This window comes from Cucurbita pepo, chromosome 4, assembly GCF_057944985.1.
Source record: "Cucurbita pepo subsp. pepo isolate OVF chromosome 4, ASM5794498v1, whole genome shotgun sequence".
Lineage (NCBI taxonomy): Eukaryota > Viridiplantae > Streptophyta > Magnoliopsida > Cucurbitales > Cucurbitaceae > Cucurbita > Cucurbita pepo.
The window spans coordinates 3,264,404-3,280,805 of NC_141801.1; the positions used below are offsets into that span (position 1 = coordinate 3,264,404).

The 16,402-nt window shown below is 36.5% G+C and overlaps 2 protein-coding genes across 2 annotated transcripts; both read right to left on the bottom strand.

Moving 5' to 3' along the window:
- Positions 1-3,899: 3,899 nt before the first annotated feature.
- Positions 3,900-6,208, bottom strand: LOC111792823 (putative clathrin assembly protein At1g03050). Its single transcript, XM_023674416.2, has 2 exons — positions 5,392-6,208; positions 3,900-5,107 (listed from the first exon to the last, which is right to left on the bottom strand). Exons 1-2 carry the CDS (start codon positions 6,125-6,127, stop codon positions 3,999-4,001), a joined length of 1,845 nt encoding a protein of 614 aa, XP_023530184.2. The 5' UTR covers positions 6,128-6,208; the 3' UTR covers positions 3,900-3,998.
- Positions 6,209-10,495: 4,287 nt separating this feature from the next.
- LOC111793146 (2-alkenal reductase (NADP(+)-dependent)) lies at positions 10,496-13,828 on the bottom strand. Its single transcript, XM_023674895.2, has 5 exons — positions 13,551-13,828; positions 13,127-13,304; positions 11,880-12,046; positions 11,292-11,374; positions 10,496-11,084 (listed from the first exon to the last, which is right to left on the bottom strand). The coding sequence occupies exons 1-5, from the start codon at positions 13,779-13,781 to the stop codon at positions 10,706-10,708; spliced, it is 1,038 nt and encodes a 345-aa protein (XP_023530663.2). The 5' UTR covers positions 13,782-13,828; the 3' UTR covers positions 10,496-10,705.
- Between the last annotated feature and the right edge of the window lie 2,574 nt (positions 13,829-16,402).

The following is a 16,402-nucleotide window of genomic DNA, read 5'->3' on the forward strand; positions in this document are numbered from 1 at the left end:
ATATTAGATTTTCGATCCTATCTAACATGGTATCAGACAATCATTCTTAACAAACATGTTTTATTTTTAGATTTTGTTAGTAGAATATTTTCTCTTATTTTTAAGATTCAATTGGTAGCTTGTATCCTATTGTTGTGAACATTAATGAATATTGAATTTTTGATCCCACCTAACATGGTATCAGACAATCATTCCTAACATACATGTTTTACTTTTAGATTTGGTTAGTAGAATATTTTCTCTTCTTTTTAAGATTCAGTTGGTAGCTTGTATCTTATTTAAACGTTGTGAACATTAATAAATATAATAAATATTGGATTTTCGATCTATGGTATTAGACAATCATTCTTAACAAACATGTTTTTATTTTCAGATTTGGTTAGTAGAATATTTTCTCTTATTTGTAAGATTCAGCTGGTAGCTTATATCTTATTTAAACGTTCTGAACATTAATAAATATTGGACTTTCGATCTCACCTAACAAAGTATCTGTAATAGCCCAAAAATAAATAAAGAAATAAACAAGTAAAAATAATTAAAAAAAATATATAGTTAAAATAATAAAATAATAAATAAATAAATAAAAATTAAAAGAAGAAAAACATTTGGTAACCGATCCCTCCTCCTTCCTAAAAATAAATCTGGCAACAAATCACGAATCTCTTTTCTGTAAAAACAATGCAGATTTACCCAGAATTCTTCCTTCCTACAAAAACAAATAGAAAAAGAAAACAAAAGGTTTAAGCAGACTAGCTAGGCGGCAGAGATAGGTCATTTGAAGAGGTCAGTATATTAAATCTTTCTTTTATTTTATTAAATAATATTAATTTGGTTACAATTATTTAGTTTTATATTAGAGATTAAATGAAAAGAATTCTATATGAGTTTAGGAAATCAAAACCAATTATATTTTAGATCTACTTTGTTGCAATGATTTAGATCTATTGAATTATTGCAATGATTTAGGTGGTACTTTTATATGAATTATAGGAAAAGAATATAAGGAAATAAGAAAAAAAATGAGATAGAGATAGAAATACAGAACACTGTTAACTGAAAAGAAAAAATAATAACAAAAATAAAAATGGAAGATTTGGAAATAAGAATAGATTAACTAAATTGAATAATACCTTCTTAAAAATAATTACAGAAGAAGAGGAAAGATTTGTTGAACAGGATTTAACAGTAAAACAGGAAATATCAGACTGCAGTGAGCTCCTTTAAATTTTGTCTAATCGGAAATATCAGAATTTTACGATGGCCAATCTAAATTAGAGAAATAATTTTATAGAGTTCAAACTTGAAACTGATGTCATGAACTCATCTAGGTTGACTCGGATTTCAAAGGACGGAATCGAACTTTCATTAAAGATATATTTGTGACAACGACTTAAGCTAGCCAGGTAAGTGACCTTACTATCGGCATGGTTATATTTGATGTTGACACGTGCCCTGTGGTTCTGCACGTGTCATATATATTGATATGTGTGAATTGTCTGTGGATCGATATGCTTCCTATATGTTATGTTATGATGTTATAATATGTGGTTTGTATGATAATAATTATGGTACGATGTGGTCAAGGATAGGTTTGAGATAGGGTACGAGAAGGATGCACAAAACGAAATGTAACGATAGGAGTGAGATACGTTCATGAAACGTTAGAGTTAGGTTACATACCGGAGTGCTATGGATAGGAGAGATTGATGAAGGAATACGGTTAGCTTATGGGTAGAAAGGGATAGGTTTGTGATAGATTGATAGAACGATAGCATTAGGGTACATTCTTGTGACGATATGACTAAGGTACGTCACGTAATGATATGTCGGTGATAGGTATAAGAACGTTAAGACTGTGGTAAGTTAGAGAATGATATGACTATGAAGTGTTTGCGTTATTGACTCGGTTATGATATGATACATTGTATGCTAGATTATTGTGCTTAAGTACGAAATCATGTGAACGTGAATGTATGTTATTTATGCTGCTTAGTTGATGTGATATGAATGCATGTGACGATGTGTGGCCCTTATACGATTATGGCTTGTTGTATGAGTATTGAAATGTGATTGAATGAATTGTATGACATGAAATACGGTAAATTGCATGGTACATAACCCCGCTAGGAATATGTATGATATGTAACGAAATGAGAATGAGAATGACATGTAAGCATGAAAACGTGACACGGGGTTATGTTCATTAAATGATGACTGTAGGACTAGTGGGACCTCATGCATATTGTGTGATCATGCATTTGGGGGGATACCCCTATCCCATCACGAGGGTACGGACGCGTACATCCAAATGGCAGGACAACGATCGTTATGCCCTGCATAGCGCTGCCGTGACGGTTTTAGTTTTAACAAGTCCCGGTGGGCCCCCAGAGCATGCCCACCGGCTAGGGACAGTGGCCCAGCGGTGTGCGAACTAGCTGGTGAGCCCATACTCGCACGTATGGGCTGCGTGTAGAGTATATGGTACACATCCACGATTACCTGTTAGGATTACACCGTAGGGAAAATGAAACGAAACGAAACGAAACGAAACGAAACGAAACGAAACGAATCGAAAGATAGGTCCCATCATTTTATTGCATGTGATTGTTGCATTTAACCCCAATAGTGGGGTCACTTACTGAGTATTTCTTTAAATACTCAGGTCATGTGCTACTACATTTTTCAGGTTAAGGCAAGACATTCCTGTACGGCTGACGACGGCATCGCAACTCGAGATCATGGCACATGCATAGGATAGTGGTATTCATTTTCTTAGACTTAGGATAGAATAGGATGTTTTAAACTTAAACGCTTATTTATTTTATTTCGGGTTTTTTGTTGTGTATTTTAAAGATGTTTTCGAAACACGTAAGTCCATGGCTGTGTTTTTAAGTTAAAAGGTTATGTTTTATGGAATTTAAATGAAGTCTTCCGCATTCAATGTTTATGGTAGGTATACAGTAGCGACCTTAAATTAAGTAGAAAATTTCGGGTCGTTACAGTATCAGACAATCATTCTTAACAAACATGTTTTATTTTCAGATTTGGTTAGTACAATGTTTTCTCTTATTTTTCAGATTTAGTAGATAGCTTGTATCCTATTTAAACGTTGTGAATATTAATGAATATTGGAGTTTCAATCCCACCTAACATGGTATCGGACAATCATTCTTAACAAACATGTTTTTATTTTCAGATTTGGTTAGTAGAATATTTTCTCTTATTTGTAAGATTCAGCTGGTAGCTTGTATCTTATTTAAACGTTGTGAACATTAATAAATATTGGACTTTCGATCTCACCTAACACAGTATCAGACAATCATTCTTAACAAACATGTTTTATTTTCAGATTTGGTTAGTACAATGTTTTCTCTTATCTTTTCAGATTTAGTAGATAGCTTGTATCCTATTTAAACGTTGTGAACATTAATGAATATTGGAGTTTCAATCCCACCTAACATGGTATCAGACAATCATTCTTAACAAACATGTTTTTATTTTCAGATTTGGTTTGTAGAATATTTTCTCTCATTTTTAAGATTCAGTTGGTAGCTTGTATCCTATTTAAACGTTTTAAACATCAATGAATATTGGATTTTCGATCTCGACAATCATTTTTAACAAACATGTTTTATTCTCACTCACGTATTTTTTTAAAAAGAATCTTAAGAGGTCGTAAAAGATATGATTGCTCCAAGGCGAACACACGTGAGTCAGTAGAGACTATTTTTTAGAATCAAACGATAGAATTAACTCTAACGTTAAATTTTAACCTTTTCGTAAATGAAATAATTTATTTATTTACCTTGTGTGATCCCTACCAAAAGCAACATCACATAAAAACTATTGTATCATTTACTTCGTAAAAAAGCACAAGATTAAAAAAAAAAAAAAAGAAAAAGAAAAAAAAAAGAGGAAAGTAAATAAAAGAAAATGAACTAAAAGAATCATAAAATTACAAAGTAAATTGATTGAAACCAATTGAAACCAAAACCCTACTAACTTCTTGTGAATCCTCCTGTATAAGGGTTATGTTGTATCTGTCTCCCATCCCTTGCATATTGCTGCCACATCAGTTGCTCCTCCACCAATAGCTTCTGCTTCCTCTCCATCTCCGACATCTGCACGTACGACGGCGGTGCAACCGCCACCGACGCAGCAAACGGGTCGCTTACGATCGACGACGAGCTCGCACTCCCATGGGAGGACGGAGGGGCTGCCAAGGCTAGCATGGCTGGCCTCCCTGCAGACCCAAGCGCCATGCTACTTGCACTGCCACTTACTCCATACCCTGAGCTACCCATTGTTGTTTGCTTATTATACATGCCATCCAATAAAAGCATATCAAATCCTCCACCAAGATCAGCTTTTTGGTTTGTCAAATGGCTTGCTGATTGCACCAATGTTGTCTCCCAATCCGATGAGGTATCATTGAATGCTTGCCATGGAAGAGTTGATGAAGGGTTTGTAGTTGAAGAACTTCCATCAAATAATGCCAATTCCAATTTATTTGCATTTTGTTCTCTTGTTAATGCAAGTTCTTCACCAAGATTCAATAAATCACCCATTAATGAATCTTGTTTTGGCTTAATTTCATCGATCTCTTCCTTAATCTCTATCGCGGTTTCTTGTTCTTGTTCTTGTTCTTCTTCTTTGAATTCCTCGGGCGGTGGTGGAAGAGCTTTAATCGAATTCATGTCTAGTTCTAGCTCGGGCTCTTGTTCTTGTTCTTCTTCTTCGTTTGTGATTTGTTCATGACGTTCGTTCTTTCCTCTATCCTTTTGAGATTGAGCTAAGGCGGATTTGTCTTTAATGAATTCATCCATGACTTCGAGTTTCTTCAGAGTAATCTTTTCGACTTCGGGATATTCAGAAGAGCGAGCAATTCCAGTGCTTCTACTCCAACAATAGAACAATTCTAGCTCGTCGAATTGCTTCCCGACACGACAGAAAATCTCGTACACTTTGACACAATCTCGGATGCTTAGCTGCATGAAACGATCAATTAGGAGACCCATAATTTCGGTTATGTCGTAATATATTTGGAAACTTTCTTTCACGATTGGATACAATGCTACTAACACCACCCTGTTGTTCTTTGCCGCACCTAGGAAGAAACAACACCAAAATTGTAATCAATTTCATAAAATTTATGATTTTGAAGATTAAAGTTGTATAATCATTGTGTGTTTGTTAAAGGGTCGAGTAGTTTACGTGTTTTAGACGCTTTTCAAATCGATACAAAGAGGGAAGATCTTGAATTTTATTTTGGTATGTTCGATTGCACGAACCAGTTAGCTAGATGGGGCCGAACGTGAGTATATATGTAAGTTTACCAAAGAATCAAGATATGGAAATTGGCTACGAACGTATATACATAATGAAACGAACCTGTGGGTCGACAAGCCAAAAAGCGTTCGAGAAGCTGTTGCAAATGTTGTATCCTCGAGAATAATTGTTCAGTTGTCATTTCTCGTACAGGAGCAATTCTTACAACAATAGCCTGACTATTGTCGTTGTCGTTGCCACCGCCATTACCATTATTATTATTATTATCATCATCATCGTCATCGTCATCGTAAAGATTAATATTAATATTATTGTTTTGTTCCCCTTCTTCGTTATCCAATCCAAACGCACTTCTTCTCCCTCTTCGACTTTGCATCCTAAACTCGAGCTTTTCATCGAGATACAAAGCATAAGTACGAACGAAAGCAGAGTAATCCCATGAATTTGATAGAGAAGTGTCTCTAAAATCCGACATGTTAAGGAACCTCGTACCACGCCTAGTCGAGAAAAAGATCTCTTGTTCATAAGCCGGGTCACCTTCAGACACCAAACGTTGGATTAGCATTAGGGTTTTGAGGGCAACAATCCAATTCTTGGTCTTATTGAGACGTCTAGAGAGCGTGTTAACACACGCGCTTATATACGCTCTCGAGTAGCACGTGAGGCTTAAGATCTCGCTCACGTATCGTTCCTCAGCCGGGTATTCTTCGTGTCTTGTAGCTTTGACAATGGCCACTTCCAAATCCGACAACGACGCGCTATTACCGACTTTTGCCAACCCTATGCTTGTCTTGTCCTTGACTGCCCCTAACGCTTTTCTGATCTTGCTTGGTGCCATGGATGAGGTTCCAAGTTTGTTGGAATGTGTTTTTTTTTTTTTTTTTTTTTTTTTTTTTTTTTTTTTTTTGGGATTTTGTTGTCGTTTAGAAGGAAGGAGAAGAAGAGGAGGAAGATGATTTTGTGTTGGGTTTTGGTTGGGTTTCTTCTATTCTCTAATAATTCCCACCTTTTTTTTTTCTTTTGATTTTGTTTTGATTTTGTCTTTCTTTTTTAGTGGGTTTTTGGTGTGTTTCTCTCTCTTTTCTTCCTCAAATTCAACGTTGCATTACCCATTATTTTAGCATAAAAAAGTGGGATGTTTTGTAACATGTTTGTCATACAAGGTTGTTTTAGTTTGTCTATTCATAGAACTTGATTTTGACCTTTTCAAAGTTGTTTCAAACCACAAAATGACAAATGGATAATAAGCTCCATCGTGGGGGAGTCCAAAGATGAAAGAAATTATCAAAATGGTGCCATATCGAGAACATTTTAACAATATAGTTCATAGCGTGACGCTCGACTAAAGGAATGATATATGAATACACCGAGACCATTTCTGAATGAAAGTGATTATAATAACAGGATGGTTGAGAAAGATTTAAAAGAATTGAAATTACCTGGGTGACACTCTATTCCTAACGGATGTTCGATAACAATAGCTCTAGAGAATGCTACCCGACCACGAAAGGAGACCAGGAGGTGCGCGGACTGACTGGTGGGTTCATACTCGCACGTGTGGAACGTGTGTAGTACAGTAAAATGGATGTTTGGTAACAACAACTCTAGAGAATGCTACCCGACCAAGAAAGGGGACAAGGAGGTATGCGAACTGATTGATGGGTCTATACTTGCACGTGTGGACCGTGTGTAGTACAGTCAATACACATTCAATTACTTGCTTAGGATAATCGCGTAAGGGAATATAAACTGATATGTTAGGTCTCATTTATGTTTTTGCATCTAACCCTCATACTGGGTCACTTACTGAGTATTTCTTAAAATAATCCAGTCATGTGTTACTCTTATTTTCTAGGTAAAGGCAAGGCTCCCTTGTACGGTTGACGGTGACATCGCAACTCAGGAAACCATGACACATCTATAGGGTAGTTTGCAATTTAAACTTCCTAGACTATAGATTAGTATGCATTTAAGTTCGTAGGATATATGTTAGTATACACCGAGATCACTTAAGAATGAAAGTGATCCTGATGATAGGATGATTAAGAAACATCTAAAAGAATCGAAATTACCCGGGTGACACTCTATTCCTAACGAATATTCGGTAACAATAACTCTAGAGAATGCTACTCGACCAAGAAAGGGGACCAGAAGGTGTGCGAATTGACTGGTGGGTCCATACTCGCACGTATGGACCGTGTGTAGTACAGTAAATCCACATTCAATTACTTGCTTAGGATAGCAGCGCAAGGGAATATAAACTGATACGTTAGGTCTCATTTGTGTTTTTACATCTAACCCTAATAGTGGGGTTACTTACTTATTTCTTAAAATAATCCAGTCATGTGTTACTCTTATTTTCTAGGTAAAGGCAAGGCTCCCTTATACGGTTGACGTTGGCATCGCAACTCAGGAAACCATGACACATCTATAAGGTAGTTTGCAATTTAAACCTCGTAGACTATAGATTAGCATGCATTGAAGTTCGTAAGATATATGTTAGTATACACCGAGATCACTTAAGAATGAAAGTGATCCTGATGATAGGATGATTAAGAAAGATCTAAAAGAATCGAAATTACCTGGGTGACACTCTATTCCTAACGAATATTCGGTAACAACAACTCTAGAGAATGCTACCCGACCAAGAAAGGGGACCAGGAGGTGTGCGAACTGACTGGTGGGACAATACTCGCACGTGTGGACCGTGTGTAGTACAGTAAATACACATTCAATTACTTGCTTAGGATAGCCGCCTAAGGGAATATAGACTGATATGTTAGGTCTCATGTCTCATTCATAATTGTATGTTTTTGCATCTAACTCCAATAGTAGGGTCACTTACTGAGTATTTCTTAAAATAATTTGGTCATGTGCTACTCTTATTTTTTTGGTAAAGGCAAAGCTCCCCTATACGGTTGACGGTAGCATCGCAACTCCGGAAACCATGACACATTCTAGTAGCGACTTTAGGTTAAGTAGAAATTTAAGGTTGTTACCCATTCTAACCCAAGCAAATCAAATAGCATACCCGCACAGGCAAGACTTTACAACTCATTTCATATTAATATTAAGTTACATGTGACCGTCTTGTTAAATATTTATCCTTTTAATTAACCGTTTTAAGAAGAGATTAAATTTTATGATTCGATATTACACAAACTTACTGTTTCCATATGAACGATTTGAATTTAATCATTTGTAAACTGCATGTTACAAAATAAGTCAGGTAACAATAGCAGTGTAACTCTTAATTATTAAACAAAGATCATGATATGAACTTACCTTGATAGTTAGACATAAGGTTTAGTTGGGTTACATCATGAAAGGAAGCTAAGTGTATATTGTGGTGTTATAGGAGGTAGTTAGACGTGGAAGTTAGCTTATCACGAGTGACTTCGGCCAAGGCCAAAGAGGTAAGTAACCTTACTGTTGACGTTAGTTACTTATGTATGATGGTGCGTGCCCTGTGGCCCTTGCATGTACCATGTGTGGTGTCGATGTATGCTATGTGATAAGATAAGGAATCAATACAAGGGGAATAAGATTCGGATTACCTTGTTGATCGAATATCTCAAGGCAAGAACACTTGATTGAGATTCGAATCACGCCACAAGCAAGATCGATCATGTCTAGCTTGAATGACTCTTGTTGATCAAATATCTCAAACACTTGTTTGAGATTCGAATCACTCCACAAGCAAGATTGATCATGTCGAGCTTGAATGATTCTACATGCAATCTAAACTACATAGAATTGCAAAGAAACTTAGCCATTGGCTAAAGAAAAGCACAAATGCTTCTTTCTATATTTTCCAAGTCTTCTTACAAATACAACATACATGACTTTATATAGCCTCAAAATGAAACTACTAAAGGCATTCCAAGAGTTGTAACATTTATACTTAATGGTCATAATGAGCCATTAGGTAAACGTAACCTAAAAATACAATAACTCTAAATTACTCTAAATTGTAACCCACCCAAAATTTACAACAATCAAACTTCATTCTTCTTCAATGTAGCATGAGTTGAAACATCTTTTGATAATTTTGACAACTTTTTCTTCACATCTTCATTGAAGTATATTGTATGATTAATGTCTCTTGGTTCATATCACTATGCCATGTGTTTTCTTGGTGTGAAATGTTGATGTATGCCATGCTTATGTATGTGATGTTGTTTTGCCATGAATTGTTTATCTTGTACGCATGAAATTAATTGACATGTCATGAATGTGTTGAGAGCTTTGCATGCCATGGATGCGGTGACTGGTGTACTACGATACGCTTACATGATGTTTAACTAAGTCACACTATGTAACACGGCGAGGGGAAGGAACATTGTATGTATAATACCATGGAGGTAAGCTTTAGGGACCTCATGCATATTGTGTGTCATGTGCATAGGGTTACTTCTCCGTTATGTTAATGATGGTATGGACGAGTACATTCGATATTATGCTCGCTATGATATCATGCAAACCCCTCCTTTTTCCATGGCATCCGGTAACGTATGTCACGCATACCCGACCAAGCCAAGCTCATGGGGTTTGTATACGAATCCGCCTGGTGGGCCCATGTTTACGTACGTGGGCCATGCGTGGAGAAGTACCATGCATCCACCCTACCCAGATAAAGCAAGGGCCTAAGGCCATGTAAAGGGAATGGAAGATAGTCCCCCTCACGTTTTCTTTTTTTATGCTTGTGCTTGTGCATGTGTGCTGCACGTGATCTGTATGTGTTATGAATGTGTATTGTGTGCCTAACCCCAACAATGGGGCAACTTACAGGATATTTTATAAAATACTCAAGCCACGTGGTACCTATATTTTCAGGTAAGGGCAAGGCTCCCATGTACGGTTGACAACCAACGCTGCAAAAGCCATAGAAAACTTAGGGAGGGCTTATAGGCAAGGCTCCCATGTACGGTTGACAACCAACGCTGCAAAAGCCATAGAAAACTTAGGGAGGGCTTATAGGCAGTAGATGTTCTGTTCGAGATTCTTTCGAATAATAATTATTTGCATTTGTTTCTTCTAGTTAGTTGTTGATTGATTTCCGAAATTAGGTCGGTCCTTCGTGTTACAAACTACTTATAATAATGAACATGTCGTTGTTATTAAGGTTGTCTTATATGAACTTTCGCATTTTTGTCATACGAATGCAAGCTGACGTCGCTGATTAGGTTAAAGAAGATTAGAGACGTTTCAAGAACGGACTAGTACATTGAAAATAAGACTACAAGCATTACTCTTACACAGCCTTAGTTTTCATATACTATACAGCATGATAGTAATGAAATACCTGGCGACCTCTGTGGAGATAGAAACACACTTCTAGTTTATGTATGGTTCATACGAAGATAGACCCAAATGGAATGAGAAAGGATTATGGAACAAACCAACAGCAGCAGAATCATTCTGTGTTGATGGCAACTACTTGTTTCCCAACATTGCGACCACTGAAGAGTCCAATCAAAGCTGCTGGTCCGCTCTCGAGGCCATGAACCGTGTCCTCGACATAGGTTATTTTCCCTTCTCGGATATAAGGCAACATTGCTTCTAAGAACTCGGCATAGCGATGGAAATAATCGGGAGCACGGAAACCTTCCATACGAACCCGTTGAGTCATAAGACGCAGGAGATTATGCACACCCTCAGACTGACCAAGATTGTATTGAGATATCATTCCACATACTGCAATCCGACCATGAGGTCTCATGTTTAAAAGCACGGCATCGAGCGTCTTCCCTCCTACATTTTCGAAGTAAATATCGATACCTTCAGGGAAGCATCTGCCATGAAAATAACATACAAAGATAAGGAAGGCGGCCCTACAATTTTCTATTGTTTTAGGCAATCATCCGTGCAATCCATCTATGTTATGATGATGTTATTCTATAGGATTTCTTATTGCTTTTGCAGTCAAATCATCGATCATACCCTTACATACATGTTTACTAGATACCCACGAAGAGGCATGTTACAGAAGGGAAACTAACCGCTTTAGTGCAGCATTTAAGTCACGTTCTTCCTTGTAGTTGAAAACCTCATCAAATCCGAACTTGTTTTTCAGCAGCTCAATCTATTTCAGGCATATAAGACACGAAATTGATATTTCAATAGAATGTATGGGGAGAATAAGAATCCTTTGTTCGATTAATATTGATGAGCAAAAATTGATCAGAACGTATCAAAATTCAAACAACCTTATAAATATTACACCTCTTCAGAACTCAAAACTACACCTACTTGTTACTTGGTTTAGATTTTATCTACTTCCTAAGCTTTATCTTATTTTAGCCCCCAAAACTTGAAATAAGTACGTTGACTAAATTTGTACTTAATTTTCATGCATAGATTTATGGACTAAAACAAAACCAGCATTAAGATTCAACAACCAACATATCAATCAATCAAATATCGATAAGAGAAAATTTAAAACAGCATATTTGCATAGATGAATAAATATCACACAATCTTGAACAGAGAATGAACGGTTTTCCCATTGCATGAGACTGAATTTCATCAAAGAAATGAATGATTGGGAGAAAGAGGCCATAGAAGCAAACTTTAACAAAATAGCTTACCTTCTCTCTGCTTCCAGCACTCCCAACAACATAACAACCCATCAATTTTGCTAATTGGCCAACAAGTTGACCAACAGCACCAGAAGCTGCTGATACAAACACATATTCTCCCTTCTTGGGGGAACATATTTCATGAAATCCAAAATAAGCAGTTATACCAGGCATACCTGTGAAGATTAATTATGTATCAAATATACATGTTTAAGTGACAAACATGATATAAGAGTTTTTAGAATATAAGAATACAAGTGAGTTTGGTTTGGTATGATTTTTAAAAATGTGTAGAATGAGTTCTTGTCACCCAAAATTGTGAAGATCTCACATCGGTTGGGGAGAAGAACCAAACATTCTTTATAAGGACAATATCTACTAGTGGTGGGCTTGGGCTATTACAAATGGTATCAGAGCCAGACACCGGGCGATGTGCCAGCGAGGAGGTTGAACCTCGAAGGAGGATGATGTGCCAGCGAGACGGTGTGCTAGCAAGAATGCTGGGCCCCGAAGGGGGTGGATTGGGGGGGTCCCACATCGATTGGAGAAGGGAACGAATGCTAGCAAAGACGCTGGACCTCCAAGGGGGTGTGGATTGTGAGATCCCATATCGGTTGGGGAGGAAAACGAAACATTCTTTGTAAGGGTGTGGAAACCTCTCCCTAGTATAGGTATTTTAAAAAACCTTTCAGTGGAAACACAAAGAGGACAATATCTACTAGCGGTGGGTTTAGGCCTAACAAATGGTATCAAAGCCAGACACCGGGCGATATGCTAGCGAGGAGGTTGAGCCTCAAAGGGGGGTGGACAAGAGGCGGTGTACCAGCAAGAACGCTGGCCCCGAAAGAGGGGTGGATTGGGGGGTCCCACATCGATTGGAAAAGGGAATAAATACCAGCAAAGACGCTGGGCTTTGAAGGGGGTGTTGAATTGTGAGATCCCACAATGGTTGGGAGGAGAACGAAACATTCGTGGAAACCTCTCCCTAGAACAAGAGTTTTAAGTCCAAAAGTAAAAGCCCAAAGAGAACAATATCTGCTAGTGGTGGGCTTGGCCGGTTATAAAAGTAGTCTCCAAATTTTACCAAACATGACTACAAAAGTCCTATTGGGTCTTAGTTATGCTTCTTCACAAAGGTCTTATCCAAACCTGCTTTGCTTCAAAGAACTATTAACAAAATCATCACAAAATCACTGTACTACTCTTCTACAATCAGTAAATTAAAAATTCAGGAAAATTGAAACGAAAAGCTATACCAAGAATTCCAGTATAATATGAGAGGGGCACATCAGTATGCTGGATTTTGAAGAGTTTTTCAGGCTCCTCGACGACAGAGTATTCTTCCCATTTCAACATTCCCCAAAGAAGATCACCTTCCTTGAAATTCGAGTGTGCAGACTCCAGAACTCTGGCTACTCCAAACCCAAATAGCAACTACAAATATTTCCAGCAGAGAATCAAACGATCATCTCAAAATTTCATTTACGTGCATCTAAAGTTTCCTTCCCTCAACTTCCAAGCTATGACCAACAGTACAAACACAGATTTCCTTCAATATCATCATCACATTCAAGATCAACAGGCCATAATCTACAAACTCAAGAAAACTCACCTCATCCGATCAAGTACGTAACGAGAGGGACGAAAAAAGAAATCATACAGCAAAGGAAATGAAATTACCGATCCAGGAGAATAAGAAGTCGAGGGAGGTCGACTTTCCATGAGAAATCGCATGAAGGGATCGCAAGAAAGATAGAGTGTTTTGAGCAATACGCCATTTGAAGCTTCAGGAAGCTTCAATCTAATGCTACTACTGGAAACGATGAAATCGGATTCCTGAGGTAAACCGCTAACAAAATCCCGAAAAATCACCTGCGTGTTCTTCACTTCGCCGCCCCCGAGATTCGCCATTTTTTCAATTCTGGTAATGCTAATTAATAACCGAATTTGAACACTATGAGCTAAACCTTCAGCTACTTATAATTATAAATAATTATATATATGGTAAACCTTTAGCTAACTGATTATCTTAAAATAAATAAATTATAAAATTATTTTCATTTTTTTCATTTTTTAATATTTATCTCTCTAACAAATCATAATTTTTAATACATAAATTATAATATTACTTTTTATTAAAAAATTATAAAATATTTTAATAAATTTAATAATATTTTTTAATTTAAAAAAAAAATAAATTTATTAATTAAACATTTTAAATCACCCATATATTCTTCACTTGGTAGGTTAATTAATGGCCTAATTTGGACTACGTGGCTAAACATGGTAACTGACCTGGCTATCTTAAAATAACTAAATTATAAAATTATTTCACTTTTTAATATATATCTTTTTTAAAAAAATCAAAATTATATTATAATATAATATTTTAATAAATTTAATAATATTTCATAAACAAAAATATTAAATATTATTTATTTTTATATATATATTCATAAAAATAAAAGAATGTTAATGCTACTTTTAAAAATTTAGGGATATTTTTTGTACTGATAACTTGATATTTTTAAATATTTTAAAAAAATAAAATTATTAATGAAAATTTCATGTTATTTTTTAAACGAAAAAGATTTTTTTTTTAATTATTTATATTTTTAAAAGTTAACAAAATATAAAGTTTAAATATGTTATTATTAAATTATCCTATTATTAAAATATTTTTTAATTTTCTCCTGTATTGGTTTCTAACGTGGCCATTTATTTTATATTTTAATTATTATTTTTTAACTAAATTAAAACAAATAATTTTACTTTATTATTTTAAAAATAAAATTTTAATATTACCGTTGAACTTAGAAACAAATGAAATACGAAGATTGAGGTAACAACAAAACAATCACAAATGTCTCATATATGTCCATTTTGCTCTTTCCTTAAACCAGTTCAACGTCCTCGCTGACATACTGTCTGGTGTTCATCTCCTTTTAGGGTTCAACGTTCTCGCTGACACACCGTCTGATGTCTGGCTCTGATGTAAGCCCACCACTAGTAGATATTGCTATCTTTAGGCATTTTCTTTCGAGCTTCCCCTTAAGGTTTTTAAAACGCGTTTACTAGGAAAATGTTTCCACACTCTTGTAAATAATGTTTCGTTTTCCTCCCAACCAATATGAGATCTCACACTTTAGGACATAAGTTGTTAAATTTATGACACAAAAGTGATTATTAATGGTTGGTTGATCTTAAGCTCTTGCTTTCTTGGTCACCACAGAAACTGCAGAACCAAATGTTGAAGGTCAATTGTAGTGATCGTTCGGTTTTGGTTTCATATTTGTTGGTCGTCAATTACTCTCGTGGTTGTAGGGTGCTTTGTGGGATCAATCGCCTCAAATCCTTGATAAATTTCTTTCTCCCCTCTCGGATCAGTAGTATTCATAACTCCTCGATTAACCACGCCACCATGAATGAATTGGCTGTTGGAGGGGATTCATTAGTGTTATCCGCTACGAAGGGCATACTGTCGTCACAAATCGCCATCGATAAATGTTGCTAGATATTCGAATCGAAAAATTGGGCGAAGAAGAAAAGATCCACAGACAAATCAAGTCAGACCTAACCCACAGACCAACCTAGCAAACTAGCAACCCAGACGCTCCAGCTCCCATACGTCACGCGCTGTCCAACAGCTTCATCCCTCAACCCACATGAACGTCCAACACCAACCTAAAGCCCCCAACTCAGTCGAGGCATGCGTCCAAGTCGTCTCTAAGTTAAGTTTGGTTCACTGCGTATTTTCGTGGATTTACACTATTTGTTGAGCCAATCCACTATGCTTCTTGTGAGTTCCTACATCGGTTGTAGAGGAGAATGAAACATTTTTTATAAGAGTATGAAAGCCTCTCCCTAACAAACTTGTTTTAAAACCTTGAACAAACTTGTTTTAAAACCTTGAACAAACTTGTTTTAAAACCTTGAGGGGAAGCTAGGAAGGAAAGCCCAATGACGACAATATCTACTAGTGGTGGGGGCTTAAGCTGTTACAAATGGTATTAGAGCCAAACATCGAACGATGTGCTAGCAAAGACGTTAAGCCCCAAAGGGTAGTGGACACCGAGTATTATGCCAGTGAGGATGCAGGGCCCTGAAGGAGATAGATTGTGAGATCTCACATCAATTGGAGAGAGGAACGACATCGATTGAAGAGGGGAACGAATGCCCGTGAAGACGCTGGGACCTGAAGGGAGTGGATTGTGAGATCCTACATCGATTTGAGAGGAGAATGAAATATTCTTTATGAAAGATTGAAAACTTCTCTAGCAGAGGCATTTTAAAACCTTGAAGAGACGTTAGAAGGGAAAGTCCAAAGAGAACCATATCTGCTATACACTTCTCCTCACCCTTTTGCTAACCTTAGAAAGATGATAAAATAACTTGTCGATGGAGAGAAATTTTGGGAGTGAGAAGCTTAGAACTAGCCAGATCAAGAACGAAGTAAATTTTCGTTCTTCTACAACTCCATGTGAAATTAAAGTTTTCGAAAGAAACTTCGAAGTTGTACCTCGACAAAATTA

What these genes read in the sequence shown, in the direction of transcription:
- LOC111792823 (XM_023674416.2), bottom strand. Translation starts at nt 6,127, where the DNA reads ATGGCACCAAGCAAGATCAGAAAAGCGTTAGGGGCAGTCAAGGACAAG. An exon ending in TTTGGCTTGTCGACCCACAG is followed by an intron (nt 5,108 to 5,391) that starts GTTCGTTTCATT and finishes GTTTCTTCCTAG; the next exon opens with GTGCGGCAAAGAACAACAGG.
- LOC111793146 (XM_023674895.2), bottom strand. Translation starts at nt 13,781, where the DNA reads ATGGCGAATCTCGGGGGCGGCGAAGTGAAGAACACGCAGGTGATTTTT. An exon ending in CTTCTTATTCTCCTGGATCG is followed by an intron (nt 13,305 to 13,550) that starts GTAATTTCATTT and finishes AAATATTTGTAG; the next exon opens with TTGCTATTTGGGTTTGGAGT. An exon ending in GTGCTGGAAGCAGAGAGAAG is followed by an intron (nt 11,375 to 11,879) that starts GTAAGCTATTTT and finishes TGCCTGAAATAG; the next exon opens with ATTGAGCTGCTGAAAAACAA.